The 26,097-nt window shown below is 48.6% G+C and overlaps 1 protein-coding gene across 1 annotated transcript in view; it reads left to right on the top strand.

The window, feature by feature from the left end:
- Window positions 1–26,097, top strand: part of ZCWPW1 (zinc finger CW-type and PWWP domain containing 1) — a 645,937-nt gene that overhangs the window by 583,736 nt on the left and 36,104 nt on the right. Inside the window, exon 13 of the mRNA XM_086945720.1 lies at window positions 11,930–12,067. Within this exon, the coding sequence (XP_086801846.1) occupies window positions 11,930–12,067 (138 nt within the window). The remainder of the gene's footprint in view (window positions 1–11,929; window positions 12,068–26,097) is intronic.

The following is a 26,097-nucleotide window of genomic DNA, read 5'->3' as shown; positions in this document are numbered from 1 at the left end:
GTTTCCACGGCCGCCACCGCGTTGGAAGGATTGTTGCGGCGCGTGGCTGGCAGCACGTGTGGGGGCGCCCCTTCCTTGGCCACGAAAGGGACGAAACGAACCCGTTTGCTGACGCTGGGTCGAGAGACCCAAGGACTTGGCCGTGACCCTGGAGTCCTTGAAGCGTTCCAGCGCGTGGTCCGCCTTGTCACCGAACAGGTGACAGCCATCAAACGGCATGTCCATCAAAGTATTCTGGACATCAGCCGAAAAATTGGCGGATCTCAGCCAGGCGTGGCGACGAATCGCCACCGTCGTTGACATAGCTCTGCCCAGCGAGTCGGTCGTATCAAGACCACACCGAATCGAGTATTTCGCTGCATCCCGGCCCTCAGCCACAGCTTGACCGAGTTTTGCCCGTACCTCCATGGGGCATTCTGGCAGCAGTTCCGCGACCGTATCCCACACAGAGTGGGTGTAGCGGCCCAAGAGGCAAGCGGTGTTGCAAGACCGCAGGCCCAAACTAATAGACGAGAAGACCTTTTTGCCAAACTGGTCATACCTCTTGGATTCCCGGTCGGGCGGGGCCGACGGGAATGTGGACTGGGAGGTCGAGGCCTGGATCACCAGACTCTCAGGAGTGGGGTGGGTAGACAGGTACTTGGGGTCGTCCGGACAAGGACGGTGGCGCCTGGCCACGTTCCGATCAACAGGCGCACCTGAAGCGGGCCTGGACCACGTGCCCAACAGAACGTCTGACAAGGCTTCATTAAACGGCAGCAGTGGCTCCTGTGGGCATGACTGCGGTTTGAAGACCTCGGTGAGGATGTTAGGCCTCACGGCCGCGACGGGGAGCTCAAGGTGTAAGGCCTTGGCAGCCCTCATCAGCACCACAGAATAGGCAGCTCCCTCCACCGATGCCACGGAAGGAGGAGAGATCAAACCAGGGTTAGGAGAGTCGTCCAAACCACTGGCATCCCCCAAGTCACCTGTCCAGTCCGGGTCATACTGGCACTCGCGTGACAGAGGGTCCTCGGACCCCTCCCAACCTTCACCGTACTCCTCATCCTCTCCGTATTCGGAGTCAATGATGAAGACCGGCTCCTCGGGGTTCATGGGCCCCATCGGCGCCGGGACCGGCGTCGAGCGACGCCCGTCCGGCGCCGCGTCCGGCGTCGGAGAAGGTAAGGGGACGGCGCCGCCCGGAGCCGGCGCCGGAACCCCACCGCCGGCCGGAGCCGGCACTGGAGAACCGGCGCCGCGCGGGGGCGGCGTCGGGGGTAACCCCGATGGCAACGGCGCCGGGGAGGCCGGAAGACCAGCCGGCGCCGATCCCGAAGGCCCTTGCGGCGCCGGGGTCGGAGCCGTCGGCGGCGCCGGGGCCGGAGCACCCGACGGCGCCGAGGCAGGGACACCCGAACCGCCAGGGCCCCCAGACGGTAGCACTGGGCCCGAAGGCACCGTAGGCCCCGTCGGAGAAGCGAGCGCCCTCATGGCCATGAGGAACGCCTCGATCTCCTCAGGCGTCGCGCCATGCCCAGGGACCGGAGGGTATGAGGCAGGCCGCGCCGGCGACTCTCGCGGAGCCGCGGGATTGGGGTCACCCGAGCCCCCGGCCGCATCGCGCGAGCGTCGGGGGGAGTCGGGGGTACGATGACGACGCCCCGACTTCTTGTGCTTCCTACCTGACGAGCCTGACGAGTGGTGTCGACTTCCGGAACGCTCGGCGCGGCTCCGCGACCGCTCCCTCGAACGCTCTCTCGACCTCCGGCCGGACCGGGACCGCTCCCGGTCCCGACGTGGGGCCGACACCCGGAGCTCCAGTAGCTTGCGGGACCGCTCCCGCCTAGCCTTGTTGGTGAGGGCCCGGCAGTCGACACAGGAGTCCACGTCGTGGTCGGGGCCCAGACACCGGAGACAGAGGCGGTGATGATCCGTGACCGACATCGTGCGCTCACAGTCATCGCAATTCTTGAACCCAGGCATCCTATCAGGCACAATAAGAGAAAAAACAATCGAAAAACTTGGTCAAAGACCGGAGTACTGCTCTTCAGATCTGCGTCCACTGGCGCGGAAAAAAGAAGAACTGACGTCAGCGCGCGGAGGCGGCGTCTATGTACTCCAGCGACGTCATCACGGCGCACGACGCCGACGACGGACGCGGAGCCGCAGGGGACGCCTGCAGACGACGCCTACCGACGCGCAGGGGTACTGCTACGCAAAAGTTTCCGGATCCAGACTGACGCCTGGGGATATTCTAAGGTAAGGAATCTAACACTAACGTGTTTCTTTCAGATAGTTAGTCACAGATCCCTCAATAGATATGTTCTCCTGGTTAGCTTCACCGGGAGGGCTGTACCATGAATAATTGAAATCAGACACTCCAATAAAGGAATACCTTTCTGCATATCACATCGGGACCAGGTCAAAAGATTGCTGAATACTTCTTCAGCAAAACAGAAAGTAAACATCAGTATGGCATGATGTCCAACCATGTGCAGTTCCACAGTACCAAAGGAAAACTCCTAATAAAAGTATACTTGTATCTCTTCAATTAGAGAGCAATTGCCCCAGTCAATGCATAACTGGCCCCGAGGGTATGGAAATAAAGTCACGTATTCTCAGGGAAAGAATCATGAAATGAGGTAACTCGATCCAAGGCCCATATCCGGGCGCTAATACCAACAAAGACAAGGTCACTCTCGAAAACGGAGAGTCCAGGAAAAGTCCGATACGAGTAAACAGAACGAAAGCTCCACCTCAGTTTCTCGAGAACTGGAGCCTCCAGCCAACTGATTCAAACCACACTCAATAGTCACCTCCCACTCGAGCAAAAGCTCAACCAGGATACTCGAGGAACTTGAAACCTAACGAGCCTTGTGGCTCACGAAAAAGGATACTCTGGAACTTGGTGATAACACCCCTACCGTGTCTTCTTGAAGAATGTAGAATCAACGGCGAGGCGCTGTTGTCCAGGGCTCCGTCTTGAAGCTTCCGCGTGTGACGTCATCGGCATGAGGCGTCGCGCGCATCGCCGAGAATCATGGGAACTGTAGTTTCCACCTGCAAACCACGTCTCAATGCAGTGTTCGAGACTGCTCACCTCCATGGGACATAACACACCCCCTCTCCTAAGAGGTGCAATTGCGTCAATCACAAAATAAGATAAACAAGATAAATCATTATTGTGTGTTGCTTTGAAATGACGTGTGACAGGGTAACTCTCATCGTTATTAACAATTGCCCTCAGATGCTGCAAAATCCGGGCGTGCACCTGTACCTTTGTGCTGCCCTCATACCGCAAGCCACAGGTGCACACCAGAACATACACAGCATAATCAGTATGGCAATTGTAATTACCTCTAATCGCAATTTTGGCTGAGGAGAATGGAATTTCATGGTGGGTGGTAGTGATGCCGAATTGACATGCTCTACATAGGGAACACTTGTAAAACCCATATTTAGGTTTTAACCAGGTACTGCCACTACCTAGTTCAGGACTTGCTTTCACTAAGTTGTTACGCATATTCTTCGCTTTCCTGAAAGTGATGATCGGGTTGTCAGGTAATCTGCAGCCTAAATATATATATATATATATATATATATATATATATATATATATACATACATACATACATACATACATACATACATACATACATACATACATACATACATACACACACACAACAACATTAACAATAAAGGAAATGTGGGGTAAAGCCTTCTGGAGCTCCACAGTAAAGCTCAGTCAGTTCCTCACCCACAATTTCTGTTACAGATACTGACTGCAAATACCCACATCTAGGATATACATTCAAAGGCAGGGTCTGTGGAGCTGATACTTATCGTGATGTTATAAGTGTAACTCAAAAACAATAGTCATAGTAGACAAGAAACACCACCTAGGTTGTCAGCTGTGCTCACGGATCCTTGCGATGAAACAGGAACAAGCAAGGCAGTAACAGCAAGGGTGTAGAACTAATCACAAGCTCAATAGACAAGGAGCTAGCAAGGAGAAATGCTTAACAGGAAAGAAGGGGAACAAGGACATACTTGGTAGAAAGTGAGTAACAAACATACAAGGAAACTAGAAGCAAGACAGTACAATAGGAAAGACAGCAACTAAGGGCCTAAATAGAGGTAATGGGAAGAAAAGCTGGAACTGGGACAAAGGAAATACAGGCGAGTGGATTCAGTGGTGCATTAAATAGTACTAGTTAGTTCATGAATGAAAGAAACAATAGCTAAGGATTAGGAAACAAGGTAGCACTGAAGACAGTGTTAATTCAGGAACAAGAAATGCTATAGCTCTGGAACCGGAATAAATGTGACACTACAGGCAGTTGCGAATTTAGAACCCAAGATAGCTACAGCTCAGGATTCCAGAGAGCTCTGCAAGCACTGCTAATCAAGAATAGGGAATAGCTACAGCTCAGGAATCAAGAGAGCACTGCAAGAAGTGCTAATCAGGAACAAGGCGTCGCGTCCAGCTTCATATCCTCCGGTCCCTGGGCCTAACGCGACGCCGGGGGAGATCGAGCGGTTCCTCATGGCCATGAGGTCCCTCTCTCCCCCGACGGGTTCCGTGGCGCCTTAGGGCCCAGTGGCCCCGTCTAGGGGTCCTAGCGGGTCGGGGGCTTCGGCCCGAAGCCGTCGGATGCTTCGGCCCTGACGCCACCGCCACCTTCGGGCCCGGTGCCGCAGGGCCCCGCTGGATCCGGTTCCGGATCCGGGTCGTCGCAGGTGGACTTAACGACCTCCCCGGCGCCGACCCCAGAGGTGTCACCCCTGGCGCCGTCCTCGGGCGGCGCCGTCCCCGACGCCTCCCTCAACCCGGTTCCGCACCGATTCAGATGCCGCTTGGTGAGTTCACTTTCCATGAACCGGCCCCATCCTTTGCTGATCCTGAGTACCAGGTGATGGGTCATGAGGAGGATTGGGAGGGGTCTGAGGACACTCTGGCACGTAAGTGTCAGTCTTATGAGGACTGGACAGGTGACCTTGGGGAAGCCAGTGGTTTAGACACCTCGCCTGACACTGGCTTTGTCTCCCCTCCTAGATGGCTACGGAGGAGGGGGCAACCTATAGTGTGGTGTTGATGAGGGCAGCCAAGGCCTTGGGCCTTGAGCTCCCCGTCGCGGCCGTGAGGACTAACCTCCTCACCGAGGTCCTTAAGCCGCAGTCATGCTCAGCCGAGCCTCTGCTGCCGTTTAACGAGGCCTTAACTGACGTTCTTTTGGGCACTTGGTCCAAGCCCGCTACGGGTTCGCCCGTAGATAGGAACGTGGCCAGACGCCACCGCCCGGCCCCGGGTGACCCATGTTTCCTGTCCACCCACCCCACCCCTGAGAGCCAAGTCATCCAGGCCTCCAATTCCCAGACCGCATTCCCGTCGGCTCCGCCGGACAGGGAAACCAAGAGGTACGAGCAGTATGGCAAAAAGATCTTCTCCTCCCTTAGCCTGGGACTGCGGTCTTCCAACACCGCATGCCTCTTGGGCCGCTACACCCACTCTCTGTGGGATACGGTCGCGGAAGTGCTGCCAGAGTGTCCGTTGGAGGTATGGGCCAAACTCGGCCAAGCCCTTGTGGAAGGTCGGGATGCAGCCAGATATTCGATTCGGTGTGGACTAGATACCACTGACTCACTGGGCAGAAGGATGGCAACGACGGTGGCGGTCAGACGCCACGCCTGGTTGAGGTCCGCCAATTTCTCGGCCGATGTCCAGAACACACTGATGGGCATGCAGTTTGATGGCCGTCGCCTTTTTGGCGACAAGGCAGACCATGCGCTTGAGCGTTTTAAGGACTCCAGGGCCACGGCCAAGTCCTTGGGCCTCTCGACCCCACGCCAGCAATCGGCTGCCTTTCACTCCTTTCGTGGCCACGGAAGGGGTTTACCCACACGTGCTGCCAGCCACGCTCCGCAGGGTAATACCCAACGCGGTGGTGGCAGTGGAAACCGCCGTGGTGGCGGTAGGGGACAACGGCCAGGTCAGTCCACACCTTCCCCCGCAGCATCCGCCTCAAAACCCTCCTAGTCCGTGCTTTCAGGCCCATGTGACGCCAGTGGGTGGCAGGGTTCGCCATCACCTCCTCCACTGGCGCACTGTCACGTCGGACAGGTGGGTGCTGCAGATCGTCCGAAGGGGCTACTCCCTCCCCTTCGAGGCGACTCCTCCAGCCATGCCACCGCAGAACCACCGTGTATCGGGGGATCATTTGTGACGTCTGCAGGAGGAAGTTACGGCCCTCTTGGCCAAGGGGGCCATCGAGCGCATTCCTGGGCCTGAAGTAGGGTGTGGTTGCTAGTCCCACTACTTTCTGGTACCCAGGAAGGGCAAAGGGGGCCTACGGCCTATCTTGGACCTCCGGAACGTCAACGGCTTCCTCCGGAAGGAGAAGTTCAAGATGCTGACACTGGCTCAGGTTTTAGCTGCCCTGGACCTAGGAGACTGGATGGTAGCGTTGGACTTGCAGGACGCTTACTTTCACATTCCCGTCCTGCCGGCCCACCGGCGCTACCTGCGGTTCACGGTTGGCCACGAGCACTTTCAGTATACCGTGCTCCCTACGGCCTTACCAGCGCCCCACAGGTGTTCACAAAGGTGATGGCGGTGGTCGCAGCTGAGCAGGCTAGGGGTTTCAGTCTTGCCCTACCTCAACGACTGGTTGTTGAAGGAGGGCTCGCCCCAGACAGTCGTCAGCCACCTCCAGACTACGGCGGATCTCCTGCACCAGCTGGGGTTCTCCATCAATGTGCCGAAGTCACACCTGTGCCCCTCTCGTAAGCTCCTCTTCATCGGAGCGATTCTAGACTCGGCGCAGTTTCGGGTTTATCCGCCGGAACAGCGGGTCCAGGATATTCAGGCTCTCATCCCACTCTTTCAGCCTTTATCTCGGATCTCGGTCAGGTTGACGCTGCGGCTTCTAGGGCTGATGGCCTCCTGCATCCTACTGGTGCATCATGCCAGGTGGCGGATGCGGGCTCTGCAGTGGGACCTGAAGTTTCAGTGGGCCCAGCATCAGCGCAACCTGTCCGACCACGTCCTGATCCCGGAGGGCACTTCGAGACAGCTGCAGTGGTGGCTCACAGATCACAATTGGTTCAGCGGCAGATCCCTCTCCCGGTAAACAGTCAAAATATCGAGTTTTTTATTTCGACTTACACTTATATCGAGTTGCTAATATCGATGGGACAGAATATCGATGTCCAGAATATCGATGGCCAGAATATCGACCCTAAGGTAAGTAATATCGAAATTACTTATATCGATAGCATATATATCGATGTAAGTAATTTCGATTTACTAATATGTGTTAGAAATATTAGTTAAGTATTTAAATTAATTGTTATAATATGTGTTTAATATGTTTTTAGAAATAAAAAATTTATAAAAGTAAATAATATGTTTTACTACCAGAGCGGGTTGTGGGTTTATAGGGGAATAGGGTGGGAAGTAATTTATTTGTAATTAAATAATTATTTTTCAATGATTAATTTATTTTGCAATTAAATATTAATTGGCAATGAATTATTTTAATTGAATAATTAATTGATAATTTATGTATATTTTTAACTAAATTATATGTTTTACTACTGGAGCGGGTTGTGGGTTTATAGGGGAATAAGGTGGGAAGTAATTTAATTGTAATATTAATTAATTTTGGGTAAAGGAGTATTTTTAGGGTTCAGGGTCAGTTTTGGGTTTTTGGGTAAAGGGGTACTTTTAGTGTTCTGGGTCAGTTTTGGTTTTTGGGGTAAAGGGGTATTTTTAGGATTCAGGGTCAGTTTTCAGTTTTTGGGTAAAGGGGTATTTTTAGGGTTCAGGGTCAGTTTTCAGTTTTTTGGGTAAAAGGGTATTTTTAGGATTCAGGGTCAGTTTTCAGTTTTTGGGTAAAGGGGTATTTTTAGGGTTCAGGGTCAGTTTTCAGTTTTTGGGTAAAGGGGTATTTTTTGGGTTCAGGGTCAGTTTTCAGTTCTTTAGTAAAGGGGTATTTTTAGGGTTCAGGGTCAGTTTTCAGTTCTTTGGTAAAGGGGTATTTTTAGGATTCAGGGTCAGTTTTCAGTTTTTGGGTAAAGGGGTATTTTTAGGGTTCAGGGTCAGTTTTCAGTTTTTGGGTAAAGGGGTATTTTTAGGGTTCAGGGTCAGTTTTCAGTTTTTGGGTAAAGGGGTATTTTTAGGGTTCAGGGTCAGTTTTCAGTTTTTGGGTAAAGGGGTATTTTTAGGGTTCAGGGTCAGTTTTCAGTTTTTGGGTAAAGGGGTATTTTTTGGGTTCAGGGTCAGTTTTCAGTTCTTTGGTAAAGGGGTATTTTTAGGGTTCAGGGTCAGTTTTCAGTTCTTTGGTAAAGGGGTATTTTTAGGGTTCAGGGTCAGTTTTCAGTTTTTGGGTAAAGGGGTATTTTTAGGGTTCAGGGTCAGTTTTAGGTTTTTGGGTAAAGGGGTATTTTTAGGGTTCAGGGTCAGTTTTCCCTACTGTTGCACCCACTGGAGTGGGAAAAGTAATTATATATTATATATGATTTTTAATTTTTTTTTTAATTAAATATGTATTATTATTTTTTTTAACCATTATTACATATATTTAAATATGTTTAAGTAATTAATAAGTATTATTTACAGTATTTTTTATGTTATTTTAAATTTTAAAAAAATCGATATATTTAACAACGATATTTTTAACATCGATATTATTTTTTCGATATTTTGGTACTTACCATGTTGTACATAGGGCGTCGATATTTTTGCTATCGATATAATTACGCCGATAGTTGTGTAGGTCGAAATTCTGTCTGTCGAAATTCTGTCATAGATCGCCCTCTCCCTTCCCCAACCGGAGCACGTAGTTGTGACGGACGCATCCCTCCAGGGCTGGGAAGGCCACATGGGAGAGGCGGAGATCAGAGGCCTCTGGTCTCCGGCGGAGTCCCGGCTCCATATCAACATTTTGGAGCTGCGGGCGAATCATCTAGCACTGAAGGCATTCCTCCCCTCTGTCCGGGGAGTGTAGTGCAGGTGTTCACGGACAACACCACCGCCATATGGTACTGCAACAAACACGGCGGGGTGGGGTCGTGGACCCTCTGCCAGGAGGCTCTGCGCCTCTGGCAATGGCTGGAACATCAGGGCGTGACTCTGGTGGTTCAACACCTGGCAGGTTCTCTGAACGCCAGGGCGGACAAACTCAGCCGCCGGTGCATGATGGATCACGAATGGCGTCTGAACTCGGACATGGCGCAAGGTCTCTTTCTGTAGTGGGGAGAGCCTTGGTTAGATCTATTCGCCACCGAAGCAAACGCGCAATGTCATCAGTTCTGCGTGTTGGAATTTCCAAGGCAGCACTCGCTCGGAGACGCTTTTCGTCGCGAGTGGAGTTGCGGTCTGTTGTACGCCTTTCCGCCTATACCACTTCTGCCCAGAGTGCTGAAGAAGATCAAGCTCGACCGGGCCCAAGTCATCCTTGTGGCTCCGGACTGTGCACGAAGGTACTGGTATCCAGAGCTACTCAGTATGTCAGTCGATCCCCCGGTTCCTCTGCCTCTTCAGGAGGACCTTCTGTCGCAGCAGCAGGGGACGGTCCTCCACCCGAACCTGTCCAGTCTCCACCTCCATGCTTGGAGATTGAGCGGCGACAGTTGAGGCCATTTGACTTGCCTCCTGAAGTCTGTAACATCATTCTGGCAGCCAGGCGTCCCTCCACAAAGTCGGTATACGCCTGCAGGTGGAACAGATTTGTGGCATGGTGCACAGCAAAGGCTGTGGATCCTCTCTCTGCCCCTCTTTCTGAGGTTCTTCTCTTCCTTCTTTCTCTTGCCCAGCAGGGCTCTGCTCTGGGCACTATCAAGGGCTATCTTTCTGCCCTTACAACCTTCTTAAGGCTGCCTGATCAACCATCTTTGTTCAAGTCCCCTATTGTAAATCGATTCCTAAAAGGCATCACACACACATTTCCACTTGTTCCGTTTGTGATGCCTCAGTGGGACTTAAACCTTGTACTTACATTTCTGATGTGCGCTCCCTTTGAGCCACTTCACAACTGTCCTCTCCGCCTTCTTACACTGAAGACTGCTTTCCTGGTTGCCATCACCTCTGCCAGGAGAGTGAGTGAGCTCCAGGCCCTCTCTTGTACTACTCCTTTCCTTTCTGTCCATCCGGACAAGGTTGTGTTGCCTACTAAGCCATCTTTCCTCCCCAAGATTGTCACAGCCTTCCACATCGGGCAGCCAAACTTCTTTCCGCCACCGCACCCCTCTAAAGAGGAAGAGCGGCTCCACCGCCTGGACCCAAAACGTGCGCTCTCATTCTACTTGGACCGCACATGCCAGTTCCGGGTGGATGGCCAACTCTTTGTTGGCTACGTGGGCGCTAAGAAGGGGAAGGCGGTACATAAGAGGACCATCTACCGATGGATCATCTTGTGTATCCAGGCATGCTACTCCTTGGCTTGAAAGGAGCCCCCTGTTGGATTGCGGGCTCACTCTACCCTAGCCACGGCAACAACTACTGCCCTGGGCCGGGGAGTGCCCTTGCAGGACATTTGCCAGGCAGCTACGTGGGCCTCGCTGCACACGTTTGCAAGACACTATTGCCTGGACAGTCAAGTCCGGAGGGATGGCTTCTTTGGCCGTTCCGTCCTCCAGGACTTTCTGGTGTGATTATTGGTTCGCAGACCCACCACCGGGGTTGGTATTGCTGGGGTATCTATTCTAAGGTAAGGAATCTATCACTAACCTCTCTCTTTCAGATGCACAAGTTACTACTTGTGTAACGATATATCTGTAAGAGACATTAGATAGTGATAGATTCCTTACCGACCCACCCATCCTCCCCGTTCTGCGAACCGATATCTAGGGTTAAGGTCATCCCCTTTCAGGGCCCTAGTTTCATGGCACCAGTGTTGGTTCTATCATGGCTCTGCGTATCTGGCGCGGAAAAGCTGTGTATCAGAACTGACGTCAGCGCGCATGGGCGGCGTCTAAGTACTCCGACGATGTCATTCCGGCGCTAACGACGCCGACGGCGGACGCGGAGCCGCAGACGACGACTACCGACGCGCAGGGGTATTGCTACGCAAAAGTTTCCGGATCCAGTCTGACACTTGGGGATATTCTAAGGTAAGGAATCTATCACTAACTAATGTCTCTTACAGATATATCGTTACACAAGTAGTAACTTGTGCTTCACTTCCGACCTGGACAACACTGCGCAGACCTGACCAACGCCACCTTACCGGCCCGCAGGGGTACTGCTCCCAAAAAATCTTCTGGATCCAGTCTGACGCTCAGGGAAAATCAAAGGTACGAAATCTGCAGCAAGCTATAGTTTGTACCAGATAAGGCATTACCGAACGTAAGTATCTTGTTCTTCATTGTCTAGTAAGCATGTAGATCTTGAGTCTGATTTTACTATGTGGATTTGAAATACTAGTATTTCAGAATTGAAAGATTTTAATTTTATAATTTCTCTGGGTGTCTTTGTTTACTGTTAAAACCTGTTTACGTCTATACTTGAGAAAGGGTATGCAGTGTTGAATATAAACATATAACATGGCATGTGTTTAGAACCAAGGTCTGCACTGCCAATTCAAAGACTACCATTTTTACTGCTGTCGCATTCAGTCTTCCATCAATCAAGACTCACTATTCCGATGAATTTAGAGCAACTTAGCTGTGAGACTCTTATCTTTTGCGAAAGTGTTCAGTAAAGTGCTCAATTGTGTTGCTTTAAGCAGAGGGCTATTGGAAGGGCATATGACCAATACAAATTTCATATGGGAATTGGAATGTTGGGCAAGATGATGGCATTTTTGCTGAAGGAAAGTGCCATTCCTAGGAGCAGTATACTAGTCCGTTTTAGAATGTAGCATGTTTAATATTTCGCTCCAGTGTGGCCAGTCAACCATGTCATGCACCTAATCCACTACTCATTTGTTTTTTTCATGTGAAGCAGAATTCGAAATTAGTGACAGAAGTCAGAAGATAAGGAAATGTGAGCCAAAGAATCCTGCTGGGGATGAATCAGCCTTACCAAAAAAGTCAAAACAAGTTAAAGACAAGGAAGTCAAAGCACCTCACAGAAGACCAGGTTACACAAAGTCATGTCTGATGTGTGCTAATTCCCAGACCACAGCCAGAAATGTTTTTGACAAAACTCAAATGTCAGCCTTGTCTCTGTAGAGTCCATTGCTTGTTTGTCTACCTGTAGTCATCTATTGGGGGATGTGATCTAGTGATAATTCTGTCAGCTGTAAAGCAAGAAAAATAATAATGGTTTCCCTGTTTGATTGTATTGTGTAATCGTAGGTAAAATTGATGAATACACAAATCTCTCAATGCATTGAAGACCATCTCCTATTGGACGACACCCAGTTCGGCTTCCGCAAGTATCACAGCACTGAGACTGCACTTATTAAAGCCACGGAGGAGATAAGAACCATTCTTGATCAAGGAGGGACAGCACTGCTTAATTTGCTTGATCTATCGGCAGCCTTTGACACGGTCGATCACACATCTTGATCGACTGTGTCAATGCCATAGGCATCCAGGATAAAGCTATAGATGTTCTCGCTTCCTTTCCCTCAAAACGCACCCAGACGGTTCAACTGGGCAATTTCAGCTCTGCCCAGATGACACTACCATGTGGCGTCCCACAAGGCTCATCCCTAAGTCCTACGCTATTTAATGTTTATGTGGCAGACCTAGCAAAAGTCATCAAGGCATGTGGGATGAGCCTAACAACTTACGCGGACGACACTCTATTAGTCCTGGCCATAAAAAACAACGGAGAGGAAATAGCGGCCAACTTTCAGCATGGCATGATTGCCATCAGTAATTGGATGGCAACCATTTGTCTTAAATTAAATTCCGACAAAACGGAAGTAATGATATTCGGCAAGCTCTGCCCTATCTGGCCCGGATCCTGGTGGCCACCGGAATTTGGCTCTCCGCCCAAACCTGTCACAAAGGTCAAAAACCTGGGAGTACTCCTCGATGACAAACTAACGTTTGCTGCTCATGCAAACTCCATTGTTTCAGCGTCCTTTTACAAGCTCAAATCTATAAAAAAAAATTCCTCCCCTTTCTTCCCCCCAACTCAGGTAAAACTGATCACAGCATTTATCATGTCTTCCTTGGACTACTGCAATGGACTCCTTATCAATGCCCAGCACAAAGTCACCCGTAAATTGCAGTCTGTACAAAATGCAGCAGCGAGAATGCTCTCAGGTACCCCAAAGTTTAAACCTGTTGCCCAAATCATCAAAGGTTATCACTGGCTAGCGGTGAAAAACCGTATAAAATTCAAGGCACTGTGTATTGCCTACAAAGCCTCCCGTAAGCAAGGGCCACGATTCCTTCTCAACTCCCTGGCATTCTATGTCCCCAACAGATCACTACGATCCACCAATGCTCTTCTAATGTCTGTACCACGGACCAAAACAGTCTCATGGGGTAATCGTTGATTCACTGTTTCAACAGCCAAACTTTGGAACTCCCTGGACATGGACATCAGATCCTCCCCTACTCTTGCCACCTTCAGGAGAAAAATAAAGACCTGGTTATTTAATCAATAATTCTCCTCGACCTCTCTTTTCTGCCACGTTCACAGCGCCGAGACGCCCTTGGGCATTTGTTCGCGCTTTATAAGTTTCATAAATAAATAATTAAAACATTACCCAAAAATTCACTCCTTGTCCCCAGTACTAGATATTTTATAGGTTGTGGTCGAGAACAGCTCAGGAGAGCAGGCCCCCTTCGATGTCGAGAAGAAGGTCACCTTCTACGTCGAGGAAGTCTCTGTCGAGGGGGTCAACATCGAGGAGGATGATGTTGAGGAGGTCGAATTCAAGACAGCCATCCGCCTTCATGTCTCTACCTAATAAGAGGCAGTGGAATCGGTCACCAGTGCCAACGCCGAGAGACCCTTCGACGTCGAGGGAAATTCTATCATCTAAGGGTATGACGTTGAGGAGTGCTTCATCCTCCCCGGATTTACGTATTGTTCAGATCACACCGGAAGGCTCTCCGGCTCCAGAACACCATTCTCCTCCAACTAACTATTCTCCGAGGTGGTTGGAGAGCATAAAGGACTGGAAGATGAGAAAAATTACTCCTGGCTCAGAACATTCTCAAATATATTCGCCTACTCATTCTTATGAGAGTCAAGTACTACCAGCTACACCTTAAAGGTCCACAGCTGCGAGGAGACATAGATCATGGTCTCTTCTTAGTTGATCTATTTGTAGATCTCGGCACTGTTCGCCTAGAGAATGGAGACGCAGGTCTCCTTCATGGTCCTCTGACTCCAGATCTTCAAAGACTGATTATTCTCCCACTCTGTCATCTACTCCACAGTCAGAGTATCACCAGTGGATGATATTGTTACCTTTAATAAGGTGCTTTGTGGAGGGGCTACAAAACTGAACATTGAGATGCCTGCCTCTGTTCCTTCAACATCTGTCATATTTGAGACCCTTCATCATTGGTCTTCCTCTAGACCTCTGCTCCCTTTGGTTCCGGAGCTACAAGAACCGGCTATCCATACTTTTCTAACGCCGGCGTCAGTGGGAGCAGCACCATCACGGACAGTAAAAAATACAGAGCCCCAGATCAAAGCTGCCCTTTTCCTGAGGTCTGATACTCCACCAGACTCTGTCATTGTGTCAGCAGCCAGGAAAACGCACATGAGGCCTCCTCATCTGCTGTTGCCCCACCCCCCCAACCCCGCCCCCCCCCCCCCCCCAAAAAAAACAGCAAAGCCATGGCCTCCATTGGTAAGAGAACGTGCAACTCCTATGCCGCTTACATGAAAGTGGCCAGTGCTTCTGCACTGCTGGGTCGATATGACCTTTCGCTATGGGATTCTCTCTCAAGGTTTATGGAGAAGTTACAGAAAGAAGATGGGCAGGATTTTCAGGAGATCCTGCATGGAGGAGGGCTCATGGCGAATCAGGTTATCAGCGCTGCAGCAGATGCCTCAGATCTTGATGCTCTTGGTTATTCTCATGGTATCTGCGCTAGGCGATCCTCCTGGCTGGGGCTCTTGAGCTTTAAACCAGAGGCCCAACACAGGTTTCACAACCTTCCCTTCAATGGTACCTCCCTCTTTGGCTCTCATGCGGATGACAAGACGTCAAGGATGAAATCCGAATTGGACACCTTGAAGGCTGTTGGTGTGGAGAAAAGGAAAAACTTCCGACATTGTTAGCGGCAAAACAACAGCCTAAGCAGTGAGTCCTTGCTTCCCCCAACTCTGTTACGTACTCCGGTGGGCCGAAGTATAAGTCTTCACCAGTACGAGTGGATCAAAATAGCGCAGGACAACTGGGTAGTCAATATTGTGCGAATAGGTACTCAATCAATCAGAAAACCACTGTCAATTGGCTAGATCTGCTGCAAAAGGAGGTCTCCATCCTGTTACAAAAACAGGCCATCGAAAAGGTTCCCTGGCTACAACATCGACAGGGGATCCCTTCCCATTACTTCTTGGTTCCAGAGAAAGTTCCAAACAAGGAGTTCGGGCCTATACTCGATCTCAGACTCTTAAACAAATGTGTCCACAAAAGAGAGATTCAGAAGGCAAGCATTATACCAAATCATTCCACACATTTATCAAGGGAATTGGGTGTGCTCCGTAGACCTTCGGGATGCTTATTTTCACATCTCAATTTCTCAAAAGCACTGGACGTTTCTACTATTCAAGATGGAGTCAGACCACTTCCAGTTCCAAGTCTTGCCTTTCAGGCTCAAGTCTGCTCCTCGCACCTTTTCAAAATGCATGGCGGTGGTGGGGGCCTTCCTGCGAAGGCAAAAGATCTTCGTCTATCCATACCTGGACGACTGGTTATTCGAGTGCTTCTCCCAGTCTCCTGCAGGAACATCCGGGATACTGCATACAACTCTTAAACCACTTGGGACTGTGCGTCAACTTCAAGAAATCTATCCTCAACCCAACTCAGAGGATAACTACTTAGGCACCACACTAGACGCTGCAAACGCAAGAGCGTGTCCTTCTTCGGAGAGACTGTTATCAATACTACATAACGGTCGTAGTCTCCTGCAAACACCTCATCCCACGGCCAGACATGTATCCTCTCTGCTGGGATCGATGGCGTCATGCATATTCATTGTTCCAAATAACAGGTTACAGATGAGACCTTTACAGCAAGCTCTAGAGGACCTATGGTCCCAAGTTTCCAATTGCTGGGGGGACACCATAACTCTACCTCACGCAGTCAAAATCTCAATAAGATGGTGGATGCAACATTTATTTATTTATTTTATTTATTTATTCAAAGTTTTATATAACGCGAACAAGATCTTAACAGATATCAGAGCGCTTCACAGGGGGGGGGAGTGGGCAAACTGGAGGGAGAGTAGACATAATAATTGGGTACAGTATAGTGAACGGTAGCATAATAGGATAACAGTCATGTGCTAATAAGATACAGGTAAACACTCAGATAGACAGTAAAATAAGGCGGTGCAGAGTCTTTGATCTAACTAAAATAGAGATCATGAAATAGCAGAGAACACTCAAATAGACAAAAATATAAGACGGTGCTGAGTCTGAGCTAGCTACAATACAGTTCTAGAGATAACAATAAACATTCAAATAGACATTATGATAGGGCGGTGCAAAGACTCTGATCCAGCTGCCATAGAGATCAGTGGATACCAGTAAACCCTCAAAAGACAATACTATAGGACGGTGCATAGTCTTTGATCCAACTGCAAAAGAGGTCAGTAGGTCATGAACATAAAGTTATTGGAACATTAAGTATCCAACGTTACAAGATCGGTGCAAAGTCTCTGAGCAGCAACAGTAAGGATCAGGTGAGCTTGGCCATAAGGATGGCTTTCACTTCTTTCTTGACGAGTACAGTGGAGGAGATAATCCTCATTTCAGGAGGGAGTGCATCCCAGATCCTGGGTGCCATTCCTGAGAAGGAGCGTTTGTAGGTTTTTTTCCTTACGGAATCTGCGAGGTTTCAGGAGCAGACTTTTTGTACTTCTATTGGATCTCGAACCTCCTGATATAGTCAACTTTTGAGTGAGGTAGGTGGGAGCCTTGTAGTGTATGGTTGGGTGTGTCATAACTGCAATTTTCAATTGTATTCTGGCTTAGAGGGGAAGCCATTTCAGGGATTTCAGGTCAGGGGTTATATGAGAGTGATTCCTTGAGCCCGTAATGAGTCTCGCGGCAGCATTTAGGGAGGCTCTTAGGGGTGCTGTTGTTGCTTGAGGGAGACCGCTGAGGGCCACAATTCCATAGTCTATGCGGGGGATGACTAGTGCTTGTACAGCAGTTTGGAAGTCCTTGGCTGGGAGGAAGGGTTTGAGTTTCCTCAAAGTGTTGATTTGAAAGTTAGCTCCTTTCGCTGCTTTGCTAATGTGCTGTTGCATATTGAGCTTTGCGTCAAGTGTGATGCCTAAGGATTTCGCAGAGTCCACGACGGTGGGTTGGACATTGAATGCTGTTAGGTGATTGAGCCATATTTGGGTGGTGGTAATTTTAGCAGGGGGTGATATCAGGAGGAACTCAGTTTTCAACGCATTTAGGTTGAGGTGATTGTCGGCCAACCAAGATTGGGTGTTCCAAAGTGTGCAGTTCAGAAGTTTGATATCTTCCGGGGATTGTACCTTTAGGTAAAGTTGAGTGTCATCGGCATACATGTGGAAGTGTACATTGGATGCCTGGAGCATGGTAGCGAGTGGTCCCATGATGAGGTTGAACAGCGTGGGTGAGAGGGAAGATCCTTGTGGGACGCCTAAATCTACTGGCACTGGAGAGGACAGCACGTTGTTGATCTTGAACTTCTGGGATCGGTTGTGTAGGAAGGAAGTGAACTATTTGAGTACAGTCCCGGATAAGCCCATTCTGGTATTCAGGAGCTCTAATAGGTTCTCATGTTTGACCGTGTCGAATGCTGAGGAGAGGTCCAGGAGAATGAGGAGGCATGAGTCGTTGTGATCCAGGATTTGGAGGGCGTCATAAATTATGTGTGTCATGGCCGTTTCCGTGCTGTGTTTCGCTCCGAAGCCTGATTGATGAGGGTCGAGGAGTTCGAACTGGTCAATGTGTTTTGTTAGTTGGAGTTGCACACATTTTTCCAACAGCTTGGCTAGAGTGGGGATATTGGTGATAGGGCGGTAGTTGTTTAAGTCAGCCGGATCAGCTGTAGGTTTCTTGAGTATGGGCTTGACTTGCCCCACTTTGAGGGAGTCTGGAATGAGACCTTGCTGAAGGGAGCTGTTAATGATTTTAGTCCAGAGTGGGAGAAGAACGGGGATGAAGTCTCTAACAGCATTGGCAGGTAGTGGGTCTGTGAGGTGATTAGAAGGCTTCAAGGTGCCGAGCAGTTTGTGTATTGCTTCTTCAGAGTAGGTGTCGAAAGACGACCAGGAAGCGTTATTTTTAGATTGAGTGTCGGGCATTTTGGTGATGCTCGGTATCGACTTACATCATTAAGGAGGTCACTCCTTATGTTGTCGGTCTTTAGCTTAAAGAAAGCAGAAAAGTCTTCACAGTGTGGGATGTTGTTTGTTTTGACGTTTGATAGTAGGGGTTGCGTCTTGGTTTGAGTTTTGACTAGTTCGAATAGCTTTCTTGGTCTGTTTTTTGCTTGGTCCAGCTGAAGGCTGAAGAAATCAGACTTAGCGCGCTTTATTTTCCTAAAGTAGGCATTTCTCTTGCTCTTAAGTATTTTGCGATGCCGTGATGAGGGGACAGATCTCCATGTGCGTTCTGCCATACGCATAGCACGCCTGTCTTCGTTGAGTCTGCCATCATACCAAGGGTTCGAGAACTTGGTGGAAACTCTCTATAGTTGCAGTGGGGCGGCTTCATTGATTATTGAATTCATAGAGTCGAGGTAGTGGTCAGTCAATGATTGAACATCAAAGGTGCCCGAAGGGGGAAGGAGGCTATTGGTGAGGTGGGGAGGCAGGGAGTTTGGGTTAAGGTTCTTCATGTCCCTTTTCCAGATCTTAGATTTGGTGGGTTGAGCCGAGACAGGTTTAACCTTTTCATTGATGAAGAAGGTGATAATGTGGTGGTCTGACCAATCACAAGGTTGGATTGCCCCTAATTGGGTGGAGTCTTCGTTGGCGATGATGAGATCAAGTATGGAGCCTTTGTCGTGTGTTGGGCTGTTGCATATTTGGGTGAGGTTAGACGCGTCAAGGAAAGATTTGAGACTATTCACCACTGCGTCTTTCTGAACGTTCCAGTGGAGATTGATGTCACCCAGGTAGATTTGCGGGATCTGCCGACCAGCGTTGGATGAGATCGTGTCCATGAGTTGTTGGGTGAAGATGAGGTTGTCCTTAGGCGGGTGATAGATGAGATGTAGAGCACATACTCTCCTGAAAGGAGTTCCCTTCCACGAGGAACTCTCCAAAAAACTTTCATCATGGATGCGTCCCTTCAGGGCTGGGGTGCTTACATGGGATCTCTTCAGGTGCACAGGATGTGGTCAGAAATGGAGAAAACCTCTACCACATCAACATATTAGAACTGAGAGTGGTACATCTGGCTCTCAAAGTGTTCTTTCCTTCCATAGTCACGTTTGTAGGAAGGTGGATATCTGACTATGGTTGCCCCCAACTTTTTGCCTAGTGTTTTGCTGGTTTTCGACTTAGTTGGCCTGGGATCCTGCTATTCAGGACCCCAGGCTTCCTGCTCTCTCTGTTAAAATGGACTCCATGTACCTTAGGTACATATCTAATTGGTATTGGGTCACTCTTGTAAGTCCTTGTACAGTGTACCATAGGTACCCAGGGCATAAGTGCACCCAAGGCCTACCAGGGGCTGCAGCATGTATTATGCCACCCCTGGCTGGCCATCCAAATCTGACACAACTGGCTGATCAATCAGCTGGGGCAAGGTGGTGTAATCACCCTTTGCTTTAGATATAGTATACCTATATCTAAACCTAAAATGAACACATATACTTCTATAAGTCACTCCTATGGCAGGTCTTAACAATCCTGGAGGCAGAGTGCTTGGAATTATTTGAGATAGTGCTCTGGCATGAGCTGAGCCTGTCTGCAGCTTTCGGAACCAAGTCCTTTAGCTGTTTCCATGATAACGCTATACCATATACTCTAAGTGCATTATAATCCTCGCGGTTATTGCTAACTTTGGCATAGCATTATCAAAACATGTCGAGTAAGGTGTCATACGAATTGGAATACTACCCCCTCGCCAGTTCTGGCGACAGGGCTAGCATTCCACCCTTTTTGAGGGACACGACATGTATGTAACTGTGAACCCCGGTTAAAGTTAACCCGAGCCTCAGCATCACAAAATGGATGCTGCCACCACAGACACAAGTCTGTCCTCCTGCTGCTGGAAGTCCTTCCAGTGAGGGAGGCCTGGACAAAGGGTTTCCTGCCTTGGGAGGTGCTAGCACCACCCCAGACAGGATTTTGTGTATTGGGTAGGACAGGCCTGATAGGAATGAGACATGCCTGGGGCACACAAGGTGTCCCTTTGCATACACCGGTTCAAATCAGTTGCTGGGGCACTCCAGCCCCAGCTCTGGCACGAAACCTGACAAAGGATAGGGGGTGTAACCACCCCTCTTCCTGGTCCCACCCATAGGAGGGACCTAGTCATAGTAGCGCCCCCTTTAGGATAATAAAGGTAGGAGCTTGTCCCATTCCAAATTAGATTAATCCTGATTTGAAAATCTACAAGAAGAAACTCTGGACTTCGACGTTCTGCTCCACAGAAGACTGAAGAAATCTCCCTTGTGGCCAAGGAGTGACCATCCTGCACAAGCAGGCACCATCAAGCGTTCCAGCGGTTCACTTTGTCGTCTTCCCGAGTGGATCCAGACTTCAGAGCCCGACGAGACCCGGACTTCCAGACCTCTCCGACCTCGACCTACATCTGCAGCACAGCTGAGATCCGTGGGTGCGACGAGACACGTGGGACCGGCCATCTTGGAGAAAATGCACTTCGCTTCCAGCACGACTTCAGAGGCATCCTCGACGAAGTGCTTTGAAGATTGAGAAGCCCCAGCCCCGAGCAGCTCATGCACAGAAGCTCAGCCCTCCAGCAACTACGAGATCTGCGTGGGGCTCTTTTGCTTGATTGCTGATCGACGCGTTGTCTGGTCACTTGCCAGCTGGCTAGTGACCTCCTAGACGACGATCCACGAAAACTACACCGCTGGTCTGGTGCTCCAGACTGGCCCGTGCTTCCCTGCAAAGGAGAATCTATCACAAAAGACAAGGGAAACCCTACTCACAAGGAACCAGGGCAGAAAGTTATATCAAGAACAATGGTTCCAGTGGTGAAATCAAAACTAATAACACTTAATTTATATGGCTCAATGGCGATAAAAATTACTACTGAGGATTGAGGATGGCTGAAAGAAGAGGCATACACACAATTCTCTATAATCCTCTCTCGTTTTTACTTTGTAGTCATATTCAATTATGTCATACAGAGTAGTTCATACAAAAAAGACATCAACAATACATAGAAGTGCAATGTGTCCCAAGTGTGTCAAAAACAACCAAACTAAACAATACAAAACACATAGGTACTCTAAAGGCACAGTGGTTTCTTAAATGAATACATATACTGGAAAATGACCCAAATTAGATATATAATTTAATTTTTCTGAGTGAGTCTACACAATCGAAGGCACTCTGTTTAGGGGTTCTATTCCACGTAGCGTCGACGGCGTTTCGACCCTTAAGGGTGAGGGTCTCGTCAGGACAGGAAAATGAAGGACATCTAAAATTAAAATTACAAAGGGGCTATGAATAAACTGTATGACAGTTCTATATGTTTTGATAATTTAGGAATTGGGGACCTAGTTACCTTATTTCTGCTTCTATGATCACCCATGCGTGGTATAAAGAATAAAAAAGTTCAAACACTTACAAGTGACCCAGCCGGGCACTGTTGGATTTGTCAAAAGAGAAGACAAGAAGGTAATTAGTGAGAAATTACCATCTAGGTGATACCAGATATGAAAGCAGGAGCAATGAATTTAAGGGAGAGCACTGGAATTAGTACTTACCACTTGCAGTGGTCGGGGAAGGCGCAATATGTAGCACAAGGTAATTGTATAATGATCTGCAGTAATGTTGATTACACCTGATGGAGTAATGGACATCCTAGTTATATTGCGTTTATAAAACGTGATAGTTGCAGCCCCCTAAAATACCAATTATAATTAATTACCTGCAATGGGTGTGACATGGATCGAATATTCGAATCTTTGTCCCAGTATTATGACAGACAAGGGTAGTGTCTGTATCAATGTATTAGATGAGGATAATACCTATTTAAATCAAAAAAGAAGAAAAGAGGGGGAACTTGTTACATATGGAGTTATTTCCGCCCTAATTCGTATTCAACCGGGACGATTTCAAACGTACCTCACTGCTGCAGAGCTCGGTCGCGTCTTGCAGCTTCTCGCTTCCGTGTCTCGCTCCTCCCGCTCTCGCTCTACTGGTTACAATGAGACCTCACCGCGCGAGTTAAGAAAACTCGAGCGCGGTCAGGTCAGTCACCCATTGCAGGTAATTAATTATAATTGGTATTTTAGGGGGCTGCAACTATCACGTTTTATAAACGCAATATAACTAGGATGTCCATTACTCCATCAGGTGTAATCAACATTACTGCAGATCATTATACAATTACCTTGTGCTACATATTGCGCCTTCCCCGACCACTGCAAGTGGTAAGTACTAATTCCAGTGCTCTCCCTTAAATTCATTGCTCCTGCTTTCATATCTGGTATCACCTAGATGGTAATTTCTCACTAATTACCTTCTTGTCTTCTCTTTTGACAAATCCAACAGTGCCCGGCTGGGTCACTTGTAAGTGTTTGAACTTTTTTATTCTTTATACCACGCATGGGTGATCATAGAAGCAGAAATAAGGTAACTAGGTCCCCAATTCCTAAATTATCAAAACATATAGAACTGTCATACAGTTTATTCATAGCCCCTTTGTAATTTTAATTTTAGATGTCCTTCATTTTCCTGTCCTGACGAGACCCTCACCCTTAAGGGTCGAAACGCCGTCGACGCTACGTGGAATAGAACCCCTAAACAGAGTGCCTTCGATTGTGTAGACTCACTCAGAAAAATTAAATTATATATCTAATTTGGGTCATTTTCCAGTATATGTATTCATTTAAGAAACCACTGTGCCTTTAGAGTACCTATGTGTTTTGTATTGTTTAGTTTGGTTGTTTTTGACACACTTGGGACACATTGCACTTCTATGTATTGTTGATGTCTTTTTTGTATGAACTACTCTGTATGACATAATTGAATATGACTACAAAGTAAAAACGAGAGAGGATTATAGAGAATTGTGTGTATGCCTCTTGTTTCAGCCATCCTCAATCCTCAGTAGTAATTTTTATCGCCATTGAGCCATATAAATTAAGTGTTATTAGTTTTGATTTCACCACTGGAACCATTGTCCCTGCAAAGGAGAAGCACCCCGGACCCTCCTGGTCCGCACCAAATGTCTTTTCCACTCACCGCGTGGGTTGCCTTTGCCAAGGCCTGTTGACGCCGAATCCAGAACCAACACCGCCGACAGCGAGAGCCTGCGTGGGACAGCTCGTGCCTCCATCCTGGTCCACGTGGCTGCAGAGTCAAGCGTCCACTCTTCACCTGATCGCAACGACATCACCTGGTTCCACTCCAGTCACTGGCTAGTGACTTTGAACATTGTCCCCTCTGCTTTCAGGTCTTCATCTTCCTCGATCCACCCTTGGATCACTCCAAACATCTTCCTTCTGGCCGCCTGCAGCATCTTTTCTTCCAGGCTCCATAGACTTCAACGCGGAAACCCGACACACTTTGACACCTATGCACCCGCAGCCCGTGGGTGAGGTAACAAGAGCATTTCGGTGCTCAAGGGTAGATTGACTCTCCTAGTGTCCAGATTTCCAGTCGTTTTAGTCCTAGCTAGTTGGAAATGTCTAATACTTACCTTTTCGTAATTTGTACTGTCCATTGACTTTGTTACGCATCTCACGTGTGAGTTCACACTCTGCACACGCGTCCCGTGGGCCTCCTATTACTTACCTCAGGTTAGGATAGTGTAGTCCCAGCGATCCTACAGCCTCTGGACAGCTCCATTCCCTCTATCGATTTCCTTATACCACTTGTTTAGTATATGCTTTGACGTGCCCCTAGGGCAACATTGTATTTGTGCAACTTAAACTTATTTTTCCTAAGAGTCTTGTCATGTGCTTAGCCCTCTGATCTCATAAAGAGTTCAGAGGTGTATGTTAGTTAATAAATATCCTGTTTATTTTCAAAACTACCTGTGTGGTGTCCTTTCATTTGGTATTCAAGGGGTTATGTGTGGTAAAACAGCTGGCTTCACATGCCAAAAGAGTTTAGCCTAAGACTGCTTTGTACATGCTACCATTAGGATAGCTGGTCTATAAGGTTGACTTACAACCAATCACAATAAGGGTTGTTTGGACTGATACAAGGTGATCACTAGAACGAGTGAGCACCATATATAAGGCCAACTTCTCACAACGTTCCCTATTAGTTCAGATTAACAATACCACAACAATGTACTACCTGAACAAACAGGAGGAACCAGATCCAGACCCCTGTCTCTGGAGGCTCAAGCGATTTGGGAATGGCTACTGGCGAGGAACATGTCCATATCAGCGGTTTACCTTCCAGGCGCCCTCAATGCACAAGCGGACGACCTAAGCCTCAACTTCGCTGAAGCGCACCTCTGAGTGCTAAAAGACAAAATAGCACAAGACATTTTTCGAAGATGGGGTTTGCAGACGTCGACTGATTTTCAGACGCGGCAAACACAAAATGCCACGCCTTCGCATCCAGGTACCCTCAGCCAGGCTCCAAAGGGAAGGCACTTTTGATCGACTGGGCAGAGATATTACTTTATGCTTTTCCACCAGTCCCACTCATACCACTAGTGATCAACAAACTATACAGATCCAGGACGGAGATGATCCTGATTGCGCCAGAGTGGCCTCACCAGTGGTGGTACACGGACCTGCTACACCTGTCCAAGACGCCACACAGGAGGCTGCCATGTCTTCCGGATCTGTTAACCAAGTCGGGAGGGAAGGTTTTTAATCCCAACTTCCCGTCATTGAGATTTACAGCATGACTCCTGAGTTCCTCCATTGTGGACACTTAGGCCTCTAGCAGGACTGTATACCGATCTTAAAAGAAGCGAGAAGGCCTTCGGCGAGAAAGTCATGCTTTCAAATGGAAGCGTTTTTATGTGTGGTGCACAGCTGATGGACATAACCCTATCCTTGGCCAAGAACAGGTTATTCTATCATATCTTTTGTACTTGGCTAAATCAGGTGTTCGAGGCATATGAGCTGCAGATTGCACACTATACATAGATCGCCACCTAGTGTTGGGCCCGGATGTTAGCAGTTTGTTGTTGTCCTGAAAAGTTCCTTGGCAGTCACGAGATAGGTGACTCCTCCTTAGGACCACATTGCGCATGGGCATCGGCTCCATCCCCAGATTGTTTTTTTCCGCCATCGGGCTCGGATGTGTATCCTGCGCTCCGGTTTGGAACCAAATGTTCGAGGCATATGGGCTGCAGATGGTACATTATGAATAGATCGCCATCTGGTGTTGGGCTCGGATGATTGCACTTGTTTTTCTCTTGGAGAGTCTTTTGTAGATTGGTGACTCCTCCTTTGGTTGCTAGTGCGCATGGGCATCAGCTCCATCCTTAGATTGTTTTTTTCCGGCATCGGGTTCGGATGAGGATCGAAGCGCTCCAGATCGACTTCGGGAAGAAGTGATATTTCGGCACGTATTCCCTTTCCAATTCGACGGTATTGTTATCGAACGCAATTTCATTTCCATTCCGACGCGTTTCGACTCCAACATCAAAGAAAAACTTTAGTCTACGTCAACGAACGAGAGGCCTTTCTCGACGTAGTCAAGCCCGGAGTCCATGGAAAGGACTCCATTTGAGAAATGTCCAACGTGTGGTGCTAAGTTCCCACACAAGGACCTACACGAGGTGTGCAATCTCTGTCTATCACCTGAACACGAATCCAGGGACTGAGAAGCCTGCGCAGCATTCTCCTCCAAGTCTACAATTAG

Source organism: Lissotriton vulgaris, chromosome 12 (genome assembly GCF_964263255.1).
Source record: "Lissotriton vulgaris chromosome 12, aLisVul1.2, whole genome shotgun sequence".
In the NCBI taxonomy this organism is placed as follows: domain Eukaryota; kingdom Metazoa; phylum Chordata; class Amphibia; order Caudata; family Salamandridae; genus Lissotriton; species Lissotriton vulgaris.
This window is presented reverse-complemented; position numbering and strand designations above follow the sequence as displayed.